This window comes from Pteropus medius, unplaced genomic scaffold (genome assembly GCF_902729225.1).
Source record: "Pteropus medius unplaced genomic scaffold, Ma_sr-lr_union100, whole genome shotgun sequence".
NCBI lineage: Eukaryota > Metazoa > Chordata > Mammalia > Chiroptera > Pteropodidae > Pteropus > Pteropus medius.
This window is the reverse complement of record NW_024350925.1, coordinates 327,525-339,129: the sequence shown is the minus strand read 5'-3', so window position 1 is coordinate 339,129 and position 11,605 is coordinate 327,525. Positions and strand designations below refer to the sequence as shown.

The 11,605-nt window shown below is 47.7% G+C and overlaps 1 protein-coding gene and 1 pseudogene across 1 annotated transcript in view; one reads left to right on the top strand and one right to left on the bottom strand.

Annotated features, from left to right (window-relative positions):
* Window positions 1–11,005, bottom strand: part of ERCC6L (ERCC excision repair 6 like, spindle assembly checkpoint helicase) — an 18,678-nt gene extending 7,673 nt beyond the window's left edge. The window contains exon 1 of the mRNA XM_039841677.1: window positions 10,852–11,005. Coding sequence (XP_039697611.1) covers window positions 10,852–10,988 — 137 coding nt within the window. The 5' untranslated portion in view covers window positions 10,989–11,005. The remainder of the gene's footprint in view (window positions 1–10,851) is intronic.
* LOC120585424 (uncharacterized) lies at window positions 5,266–5,381 on the top strand (annotated as a pseudogene).
* Window positions 11,006–11,605: the final 600 nt, after the last annotated feature.

The window sequence follows — 11,605 nt, the reverse complement described above, 5'->3', positions numbered from 1 at the left end:
AAAAAGACCGCTTTGCCCAGACAGTGTGGCCTGTTTGGGGGCACACAGAACGGACTGGGAGTCGTAAGTCTACACACTGCGGTGTGGCTTCTTACGCCAGCACTCTAATGCAACTGCTGTCACCGAGGGCACCAGTGACCTTCATATGCCAAATCTAATGGCCGCCTCTTGGTCTCTATCTTCCTTGAGACTCACTGCTTCCCACACAAGCTGTCCCCTCGTCCCGCGGCCCACGCCACTGTCCCATCCTCGTCCCGCGGCCCACGCCACTGCCCTGCATTTCTTCCTGCATCTCTATGCATCCGTTCTCGGCCTGCACTCTGAATCCCTCTCCCTCCACCTGTCCCCGTATAAACACGGGCGTTTCTGCGTACCTCTGTATTGTCACTGCCCTTCTGGCTCCAGGTACTCCCCCACCCCCAGATTTTATCCACGGTAGTGGCTTTGTACTGGGTTCAACGGGATCCCCACAGATTTCCTGCTGACCTGGATGGACCCTGTGAAGCCGACCCTTACTTGGAGTGAGTCTTCGCAGATGGGTTCGCGTCAAAATGAGGTCATACTGGATTAGGGTGGGCCCTCAAGCGACATGACCGGGTGCCCTTATAAGAAGCACGGCTGGACACAGACAGAGAGACAGAGCGGGGAACGTGAAGACAGAGGCAGGTACTAGAGCGATGCACCTGTAAGCCAAGGAACTCCACGGACTGCAGATTCTGTCTCCAAAAAGAAATCAACCCCGATGACATGACGATTTCAGACTTCTGGCCTCCAGAACTATGAGAGTCAATTTCTGGGGAATTTTTATGGTGGTGAAATCTATGTAAGATAAAGTTTGCCACTCAAACCATTTTTCATTATCTGCCAAGGATAGGAATTCTGTTCACAATGTTATGCAACCATCACTACTATCTAGTTCGAAAACTTTTTCATCACCCCAAATACAAACTCTGTTCCCCATTCCCCGTGTCCCAGTCCCTGGGGGCCACTGTCCTACTTTCTGTCTCTTTGCGAGTTTGCCTATTCTAGATATCTAAGTGGAATCATACAATATCTGTCCTTTTGCGTCCGGCTTATTTCACTTAGCATTAGCCATATTGTAGCATATGTCGCAATTTCTCTTTTTAAGTCTAATATCCCATTGCATGTAAACAGCACATTTTGTTTATGCATTCGTCTGCTGATGAACACGTGGCTTGTTCCACCTTTTGGCTATTATGAATAATGTTGCAATGAACAGCTGTGTGGATCCCTGTTTTCGATTCTTTTGGTACGTACCTCAGAGTGGCATTGTTGAATCACATGGTAACCGTGTTTAACTTTTTGAGGATCTGCCATTTGTTTAAGTGGATGGAGGGGACAGATTCGGCAGAAATACAGAATTTTAACTGACGTCTGAAAAGTCCAAAGCCACCGCTCTATCCACCATTGCATCTTGCCTCCATAGTCTCTTTTCCCCATCAAGGTCCCACACTGCCCTCAAGGGGCCACGCTTCCCCTTGCTTCTGACACTACACAGAAAACTCTGCCTGCTATGCCAAGCGCATCGGCTTCTCCGCCGCTTAGCTGACTACCACTCATCCTTTAGAAGTCAGTAAAGGTACTATTTTTTCCAAGCAGCCTCCTCTGGCAACTCCCCCCATCAAGCATGCACACGCGCGTGCGCACACACACACACGCCCCAAATCCCAGACTTCAGGATTAGGGCTATGTCCTCTGTGTTTATAAGGAGCAGATGGAAACTTCCCATTGTGTTTCTTCCCCACCAGTGCATCTTCAGCAAGCAGCAGTGCGGGCTGCTCCACGGGACGCATTTAGCAAACGTTTGCTGAAGCATGAAACGGTGAGATCCGATCCTCAAAAAATAAAAGAATGCATGTTCCAGGTACGCTGGGCACCCTTTCGTCTCCCTCGGCCCTTGCGGCCCTTGCAGCCCTCCATGGAAGCAGCCTTAAAGTTTTCCCACTAACCAAGCACTCGCAGACGACACCGCACCTGACCCCCGGAGCGTAAGACGCTGCGGTCAACACAGCACACAAAGCAGAATTCGGAGGGAGTCACTAACACATTAATACAATATCCTAAGGACCGTGAGGCCAGGTGACAGATGGCAAACATAGTCAATAGTGGTAAAACCTAATTCATTTTGTTTCGTTTTGTTAGATAAAAAATAAATAGAAATAGAATAGAGAAAAATAAAAAAAGAAATAAAACACACCCGAAATATCGGGTCGGTAGAGATCGCAATGGAAGAACTTGAGTTCAGCTATGAGACCCAGAAGCTTCGCTCCTGAGGCGTCACTGCTCCTGGATCAGCTCTAATTGTGGGTGGCATGGAGGCACCAGCCCCAAGCGACGCCCCAGAAATTTCTGTCCCGCTGCACATTCTGCGATAATCACCTGTGGCTGGAGGACGTCTGAGCAGCCAAAATAAGCTTCAGCGGTCCATCAAATATGCGTTAAGCCCTTACCACGCGCCAAACCTCGTGCGACGCACTGCACATACGGCCTTCACGCAGCTGGTAGTGCCAGGGACTGTCATCCATCGAAGGATCACGTAAATCACCTAGTTACAAACTGCAACAACGGCCATGAAGGAAAAGTATGGAAGGCTATTAGGGCGTACACCGGGGGCCTCCAGCCTCACAGAATTCTATGGGACCTCTCCAGGTCTGGTCACAAAGCGGGGACACGGCAAGTAACCAAGCGAGCAAAGATGCTGCATGAAAAGCAACGTTTGCCTCGTTGGAAAGGGGCCAGCGGCTATTCACCCCTGGACGGTACCTGCAAGCAGCGGGCAGAGTCCAGAGTTACCAGGATCTTCTGATGGTGGGAAGAATGAACATTCTGAGTTTTATGTGAATTATTCTGATGTTTAAATGCTAACTAATGCTTATCCTTAAAAAAAACTGGGCAGGGCGAAGGAAACTTATCTGTGAACGTGGCTCATGAGCTACTGATTTGTGAGCTCTGATTTATCTCAGCTATGACTTTGCCTGGATCTCCTCTGCAAATGATTTCTTCTCAAAAAACAAACAAACAAGAGGCCAAAGGCTCTCCAGGTAGGAGCCTGTACAAGGTTTGCTTTGGGGCTTAACATCGTCCACCTGTGAGACCAATCGCTTAAAACAGCGTAAGGCTTTCTGTAGTAGCTATTACCTGCGGATTCCACAGCCAAGAACTATCTGGACCAAAGCGTATGGCCCCAAAGAGAGCCAAGGTTCTTAGTGCTCTTGTAGGTAGGTCCTTTACACCCTGTCACAAAAAAAATACAAGCAGGCAGGAAGAGCAAAGCCCAGAACAAAGTCGGGAAAGGCAGGCAGGGGCCCGGTCCCCTCCGCTGTAACTTTGGTGGAAATGGGCAAACGCCCATCTGCCAGAACAAACAGGAAGACAGCATCGCATGTCAACATACCCTCAGAAAGCAGCTGAACCTGCTGGCTAATTACTCCGGAAAAAACCAGCAAATTAATAATCATGCCCAAACCAAAATTATCCTTTTTTTTCTGGCACAGTAGATGTGCTTCAGCATCCAGGCAGATCATACCAGCCAATGCTCCTCAGCAGGGAAAAATAGTTTTATTATCTGGAGAAGCATTTGCCGCCGACCGTCCTGACTGGTCCTTAGAAATAAAGTCTAGCTAAAAATGAAAATTCCCCAAGAACGAGCTTAACTTCTTTTATAGTAACCTTCGTGCCTCCAGCCCCCAGCCCCATCTTCCAGCCCAAGGTTATCTGGTTAACCACCACAGTGGGGCGCAAAACTCGAGGGCTTCAAAGCAAGCGCTTATTCCAGAGTTTGAACGAAGCTACGGGTGTTTGGAGAAAAGCCTCGAACCTTCTCGTGTGCCTGCAGTTCACCTTCCAGCCACTATGGTGGGCAAGTAGACAAGACCTTCCATTAAGACCAGAATATAAATCTAAAAACAAAACATTGCCTTACGTTGTGGTTACAATAATAATTCATTACGTTGAATATTTGTTTTATAAATTTTCCTACATATGTCTTATAATTCAGGACATATGTTTTAGAGAATATTACTTGCCCATTCTAGTGGCTGGAGGATAAGATCTACCACCAGAAGACTGTGGATGTGAATACTGAGTGGACAAAAAAAATACACAAAACACAAAACAACAAACCACAACAGTAACCATAATCCCCTACACGTAGCTAATGCCTAAAGTATGGGCATTTTATGTTGTTCCAGGAAACAGTCTAGAGGGTTCATTCCAATCCACTGAGCTCCTCTGTACCTATACCGGCACCACATGGCCTTGACTGCTACAGGTCTACGCTAAGTTCTGAAATGAAGACCAGCTTGGTTTTTGTTTTTGTTTTTTTCAAGATCGTTTTGGATATTCTAGGTCCTCTGCATTTCCTTAAGGCTTTCATAATAGCTTGTCGATTTCTGCAAAAGGAAAAAACACGTGGGGTTTTGTTAGATACGGCGTGGGAATCTGTAGATCACTTTGGGAGTGTTACCATCTCACCAGTATTAAGTCTTGCAATCCAGGAGCACTGTCTGCCCTTCCATCGCTGAGGCCTTCCTGAACCTCTTCCAACAATGTTTCGTAGTTTTCAGTGTAAAAGTCTGGCACGTACTTGGATAAATTTATTCCTAAGCATTTTATTCTTTTTGGTGCTACTATAAATGAAATCGCTTTCCTAATTTCATTCACTGCTATGTACAGAACTACAACTGCATTTTGAACATTGATCTCGCATTCTGCAACTTTGCTGAACTCATTTATTAGCTCTTATATTTTCGTGGACTCACAGCTTTTTCTATATAACAGATCACGCCGCCTGCAAATACAGTTTTACTTCTTCCTTTCCAAAACGCCTGCCTTTTCATTCTTTTTCTTGCCTAACTGCCCTGGCTAGAACCTCTCTTACAATGTTCAGTTATAATGAATTATGACGTTGAATAGAAGCGGCGAGAGCAGACATCCTTGTCTTGTTTTCTGATGTAAGGGGGAAGGCTTTCATCTTTCACCATTAAGTATGTTAGCTGTGGGTTTTTTTAGATACCCTTGATTAGGTGGAGGAAGCTGTTTTGTGTTTCTAGCTTGTTGAATGTTTTTACCTTTAATGGATTTTGTCACTTTTTTTCATGCATCTATTGAGATGAACACGTGGTTTTTGTCTTTTGGTTTTAAAGAAGTTAAATTTGGGATGTGGTGACATAGTGTAGCGATGAGCACGTCTGTTTTACACGCGGAAGGTCCTCGGTTCGCGCCCCAGTGGAGCCACGGTCTATGGTCTACGGCCATGTCACCCTGAATAAGCCCGATGTCTGATCTCGGAAGCTAAGCAGGGGCGGGCCTGGTTAGTACTGGGATGGGAGACCACTAAGGAAGACTAGGTGCTGTAGGCATAAATAATAATAAATAATAAACAAATAAAATAAAGAAGTTAAATTTGATGTGTCTATTACCAAGTAGAGATGTCAAGTAAGCAGCTGGATGCAGGAGCCTGGACTTCAGAAGGGGTCAGGACTAAAGACAAAAACGAAAAATCTCAGCATAAAGATGGGATTTAAAGCCAATGACCTGGATAAGATCGATAAAGAAAGGAGTATAATTTAAAAACAAAACTAAACACATGGCACCCGACATTAAGAACATTTGCAGAATTCCAGCTAACGAATACAGAAAGAATGGGGAAATGAGACAACCCCACTTTGTAATCCCTAATGAAATAACGGATTTGGGTGGTGAGTATCAATGGATGAAAGGTTGATGGGGAACGTGTATTCACGTTAGGCTGAAGCATCTCCGACAATTTATCCATCATAAAGGGTAAAACTCAGCTCTGCCAAGGAGTGATCGGTCTATGACCACCTGAACCCCCGGTCAGTCTTAACATTATTATAAGTAGGAAAATCGGACACTATATGCTTCTCGATATGATGTAACATTAAGTACATGGCCTCCACTACAAAGTATTCGTGCCAACAATACTGAATCTTATTCTTTTTTTTCCCTCTACAATAGCTTCTTGTTAATTCGTTATTGAGGTATAAATGACACGCGACACTATATTAGCTTCGGGTATACAACATAATGACTCGATATTCGTATACACTGTGAAAAGATCACCACACTCAGTCTAAGTTACCCGCCATCACCTTAATAGTTACAAAATTTGTTTCTTGTGATGAACTTTTAAGATTTACTCTTAATAACTTTCAAATATGCAGTACAGTTCTCACCATAGCCCTCCTGCCATATGTCACAGTCCTATGACTTGTTTATGTTATAACTGGAAGTTGTACCTTTTGACCCCATACACCCCACTCCACTCCTCTGGTGACCACCAATCTGTTCTCTGTATCTATGAGTGTGGTGGGTTTTGTTCTCAGATTCCACATATAAGTGAGATCAGAAGGTGTGTGTCTTTCTGTCTGACTTATCTCACTTAGCATAATGTCCTCGAGGTCCATCCATGTTGTCAGGAATAGCGAGATTTCCTTCTTTTTTCTGGCTGAAGAATATTCCATTGTGTATGCGTGCCACATTTTCCTTATTCATTCATCAAACCTTTAAGTTTAAATCACAGGAGATATGAGAACGAGCTAATGACACTACAAGGCAGACATCGGATCAATGCAAATGTTTGGCATAGAAATGAAAGCAGAAGGTGTGGAGGGATCGTTCTAGATTAAAAAAAGGCTTAAGAAATATAATCAAATGCAGAGTGTGGACCTTCTTTGGATCCTAATTCCAAGCAAGCAATTATAAAAAGACTTAAGACCATTTGAAAAAATTAAATATAGGCTGTGTATTAGTTGATATCAAAGAATTAGCTTATTTTGTTACGTGTGATGTGGTAGGCTGGTTTTGTAAGAATATGTTGTTGTTTTTTAGAGATGCATACTAAAGGATTTAAGGATGAAATTCCATGATGTCCGAGAATTTCAACTCTATTAGAAGAAAATGCGATTGAGGACATGAGGGGGAATCAGCAGACGGTGAGAAGCAGCAGCCAGTAAGGTGAGGAGTCCCGGAAGCCGAATGAAGCCAGCGTCTCCCGGGGAAGGGACCCGCTTGTGATCAAATACTGCCGGGAGGCCTAGGAAGGTGAGGACTGCAAACTGCCCATTAGATTTTGTTCTACAAAATTCCTTGGTGACCTTGACAAAAGCAGCATGAACAGAGTAGTAAGAGAAAGTAGGTGACATAGAGAATAGAAAAAGAGAGCAGACGGGTGACAGGACAGAGTGGACGACATAGAGTACGAGCAAGTGGGTGATGGAAAGAGACGGTGACATAGTGAGTGACACAGAGAAAAGGTGGGCAACATAGGAGAGAGGGCGGGTGACTGCCAGTCATCATTCGTTGCCTCTCAGGTCCAAATGCACCGACAGCTGTCCTGGAAGGAACCGAATTCCTTTCCCGCCAGCACGCTGTTGAGCTTTGTCAGCAGAGGGCGCCTGAGGGGCACCGCAGGACGAAGGGGCTCTCCCGAAGCCGCCGCTGCCGCACAGGCCGGCGAAGTGGCCGCAGCCACAGCCAGGACACGCAGTCCCTCGGTGACCTTGGAGCCTGCGCCTGCCTGGAGATGACCTTGCAGCCCCCACTACGTGGGAACCAGCTCCCCGGGCCTCCACCTTTTCTGCACACCTCGGCCGCGTGGCCGACAGCCTGGTCCCCATTCGCACTCTGGAAGGTCGCTTCCTGTTGGCCTGGGGGACGCAGAGCAGCTCCCACCTGGGCCGGCCGGCACACCCTTCTGCCATCCAGCGGGCAGGACCACACGCCCTCCACAGAGGTCTGAGCCTCGGGCCCTGGACAGAGGGCCCCTTCCAAGTCTGTTTTCCCTTGGGTACCCCCCGGCCCCAGGGTCCCAGAATGCAGCCTCCTTATTTTTTCTACTCGTTCATCAGTTTAATAACTCTTTATATTAAAATGCATGTTTTAATACACTGTTTGGCTCCTACCTCCTGATTGGACCCAGAATGATACAGGGAGAGAAAAAAGAGGGTAAGCGACAAAATGAGAGAGTGGGTGACAGGAAGAAAAGTGGGTGACAGGGAAAGGCTGGGTGATAGAGAGAATGGGTCGTAGAGAGTGAGTGACAGAGATCGTGGGTGACAGAGGTACAGAGTGGGGAGGATGACCGAGACAGAAAGACGCGGAGAGACCACAGACGACCGTGTGTGCGGGCGGATGACGGTGCGAAGAGGTGGGTGACGGAGAGGTGGGCGACAGAGAGAAGGAGGTGGTGGGTGACAATTTTGAGAGACAACGAAGAGAAAGCGGAAGAGATATCATTTGGCAGGAGCCAGAGGTGCCAGGAAGACAGAGCGGGTAAAGAGTGGAGTGACAAAGGAGAGATAAATGTGGCAGACAGACAGATGAAGGGAAGACATAATTAACTCAGAAAGAGGACAATGGGGGGCACCCAGAGCATCGAATTAATGGAGGTCAGGACAGAGCCAGTGGGTGGGCATCCCCAAGGGAGAGTGTGTCACGGTCATCATATGTGACAGAAGATGACGGTGTGCGAAAAAGAAAACAGTTACGCAGAGTGTGCGACAGCAAGTTTCACCGTTTCCTTTGAGCTCTTAGGCAGCAGAGGCAGAGATAGGTAGGGAGACGGACGTAAAGGGGACAGAAGGAGGAAGGAGACGGAGACATCATCTGACAGCGCGACTGGGCCGAGGGAGAATTACGAGAAGTAGAGAAGGTAGAGAAGGCGAGGCTTACTGTGCAAGGGGGACCTGGCAGAGGGCTGGACAGACCGAGAAGGATTATGAGAAACAGAGAAGGAATTATGACAGATGAGGGGTCGTGAGATGGGGCGTCGTGGGAGACAGGGACACTGAAAGGAAGGTGGGGGCTGTGGGAGCAGAAGATGACTGTGAGAGAAAGGGGTGACAGCTGAAGGGAATGACAGAGAGACGCTTGCCAGCTGAGAGGCGGCGCTGGGGAGCAGGTGCAAGTCAGAGGGCCGCCTGCCTGGGGGGATGCGGCCAAAGGCACTGAAGGACTTAAGCTTCGTTATCACCATTTTCCAGATGAAAAAAAATTGAGGTTCAGAAAAGTCAAGTGACTTGCTTGAGGTCTCCCAGCCAGCAAGTGGCAGAGCCAAAATCTGAACCCCAAATGGCCCGACCCCAAAGCCGGCACTCTACCGTACCGCCTGGCCTCCCTCTGCTTTCCCCAAGTCTTCCATAAGGAAGTCATGCGACAGTCCAAAAATGTACTTTTACCCCTCGGTAAGGAGACCTTTTGGCTTTCAACAACCTTAAACATTTTTTTTTGAAAAGGGAGACAGAACGATTCAATGCCCCAATTTATTTCTTTGTACTACATCACAAGTTAAAGCTCCTACGCATTAAAGGACACAACCAAGAGTTAAAAGGCAAGCTACAGAATGGGAGAAAATATCTGCAGATCGTATATCGGATAAGGGGTTAATATCCAGAATATATAAAGAACTACAACTCAACGACAACAAAAACCAACTACCCAACTGAAAAATAGGCAAACGACTGGAATACACATCTCTCCAACGAATGGCCAACAAGTACGTGATCAAATGCTCGATATCACTAATCATTAGAGAAATGCAAATCAAAACCCCAATGAGATACCACCTCACCATCCTTAGGATGGCTAACAGCAACAAAAGAGAAAATGACAAGTGTTGGCGAGGATGTGGAGAAACTGGAAGCCTCGTGCACTGTTGGTGGGAACGCTAATGGGTGCAGCTTCTCTGGAAGACAGCGCAGCAGTCCTCCAAGAAATTAAAAATACAACTACCATATGACCCCCCAATCCCGCTTCTGGATTTTTATCGAAAAGAACTGAAAGCGGGATCCTAAAGAGATATCTGCGCAGCCATGTTCCCAAGAGCACTAAATAGTCAAGGGACGGAAGCAAGCGACCCAAGTGTCCATCAATGAAGCAACAAAATGTGATATGTGGATACGATGGAATATTATTTATTCGGCCTTAAGAAGGAAGGAAATCCTGTCACGTAACACAACATGGATGAACCTTGGGGACATTATGCTAAGTGAAATAACCCAGGCACAAAAAGACAAATACTGTATGATCACACGTACGTGGGGTCCCTAGAGAAGTCAGAATCACAGTCAGAAAGTAGAATGATGCTCGCAGGGGTGGGGGAGGGGAACTGAGCAGCTGTTAACAGGTCCAGGGTTTTAGTTCTGCACGATGGATGGATGGATGGTGATGGGTGGACAATGTGAATGTGTGTACGGCCACTTAGGAATGGTGACGATGGTACACTTTATGTTGTGTGCATTTTATCACAATTTTAATTCCCACGTCACTCTGCCCCCCACCCAGCCATCTGGCGAATGCTTCCTCACTCACTTCTCAACGCAAATACACAAATGTCTCTTCCTCTTGTGAGGCCTTCCCTTAGCTCACCGACCTTTGAAACTGGCCATTCCGTCGTTCGTGCCCACACCAGGCCTTGCACTCTATACGTCTTAACGACACGTCTGTAACATTATGTTTACCTAGCCTAGCCCTTTCCAGCGCGAGATCAAAAGCGATCAGCAATCATAAGCAATGTTTTACTCATCTCCATCCCCTCCCTAAGCCTGGGGCTTAGAAGGCTGGAAAGACTCGAGAAAGTTCTGGCTCTTAAGGAGTTCATAACAGAGTTATGTGGCCGTGAAAGGGGGCATCGGGGGATCCCCGGACTCGAGAAATCTGAGGGGATTCCCAGGGCCTACTCGGAGAACGCGGGCGCGTGTCTCACAAGGCTCCGTCTCGGCGTTTTGAGCCACTGCGAGGGTCCGAGGGCCCCCACACCCACTCCCGGCCAGGGCCAGCGGCTGGACCCGCCCAGCGGCCCAGACATACCTCAGGTAACGGGCAGCCTGCTCTGGGCTTAAGACCTGGGCTTCCGCTAAACCCCGGGACACCTCCATGACCCGGCAGCTCGGCCTCCAATTTATCTCGGCGGAGGATTGAATTTCGCTCGCTCCCGCCCTGCGCATGCGCTGTGCGCATGAAGCGGGACGCGCCAACCGTCAGCCTCCAAGCTGTCCAATCAGCAGCAGCGCGCTCCTGCGCCACCGTCCGGGCCCTGCCCACGAAGGTCCTGCGCCTGCGCTGATGCGCGCTGGAGCTAAGAGGCGGTCCGGATCCCGCGGCGGGGGGTGGTGGTGGGCGTGTCTCTAGTATTTTCAATCCAATGCAAATCATGCACAGGCGAATCCGTGCGTGTGCGTGTGTGATCCTCGTGAGTTAGCAGACTGCGTGATATGATCTCAGTGATTTTTTTTACTAGCCACTAGAGACCTCCTCCACAGCCTGCACTCCAAATAGCCTCCCTTCCTTGCTCGCCAACGCCTGGCACTGAGCAAGCTTTGAATTCAAATACCCTGGGAGTCATAGTCCCCGTAACTTAAACTCACGTTGAAGAAGGGTCTTTAAGAAGCAAAGCCGAAGCTCTCGTTTAAGAAATCAGTAGCACAGTCGTTATGGTCACCATTTCTAAAGAAGCTCCGACTGAGATGCAGTCATATTTTTAAAGGCAGAGCTCAGGGATTTGGGAACGTGGAGATTGAGTTTCATGGTTTGTTTCGGTGTCGCTAAGGTGGTTGTGAGACAA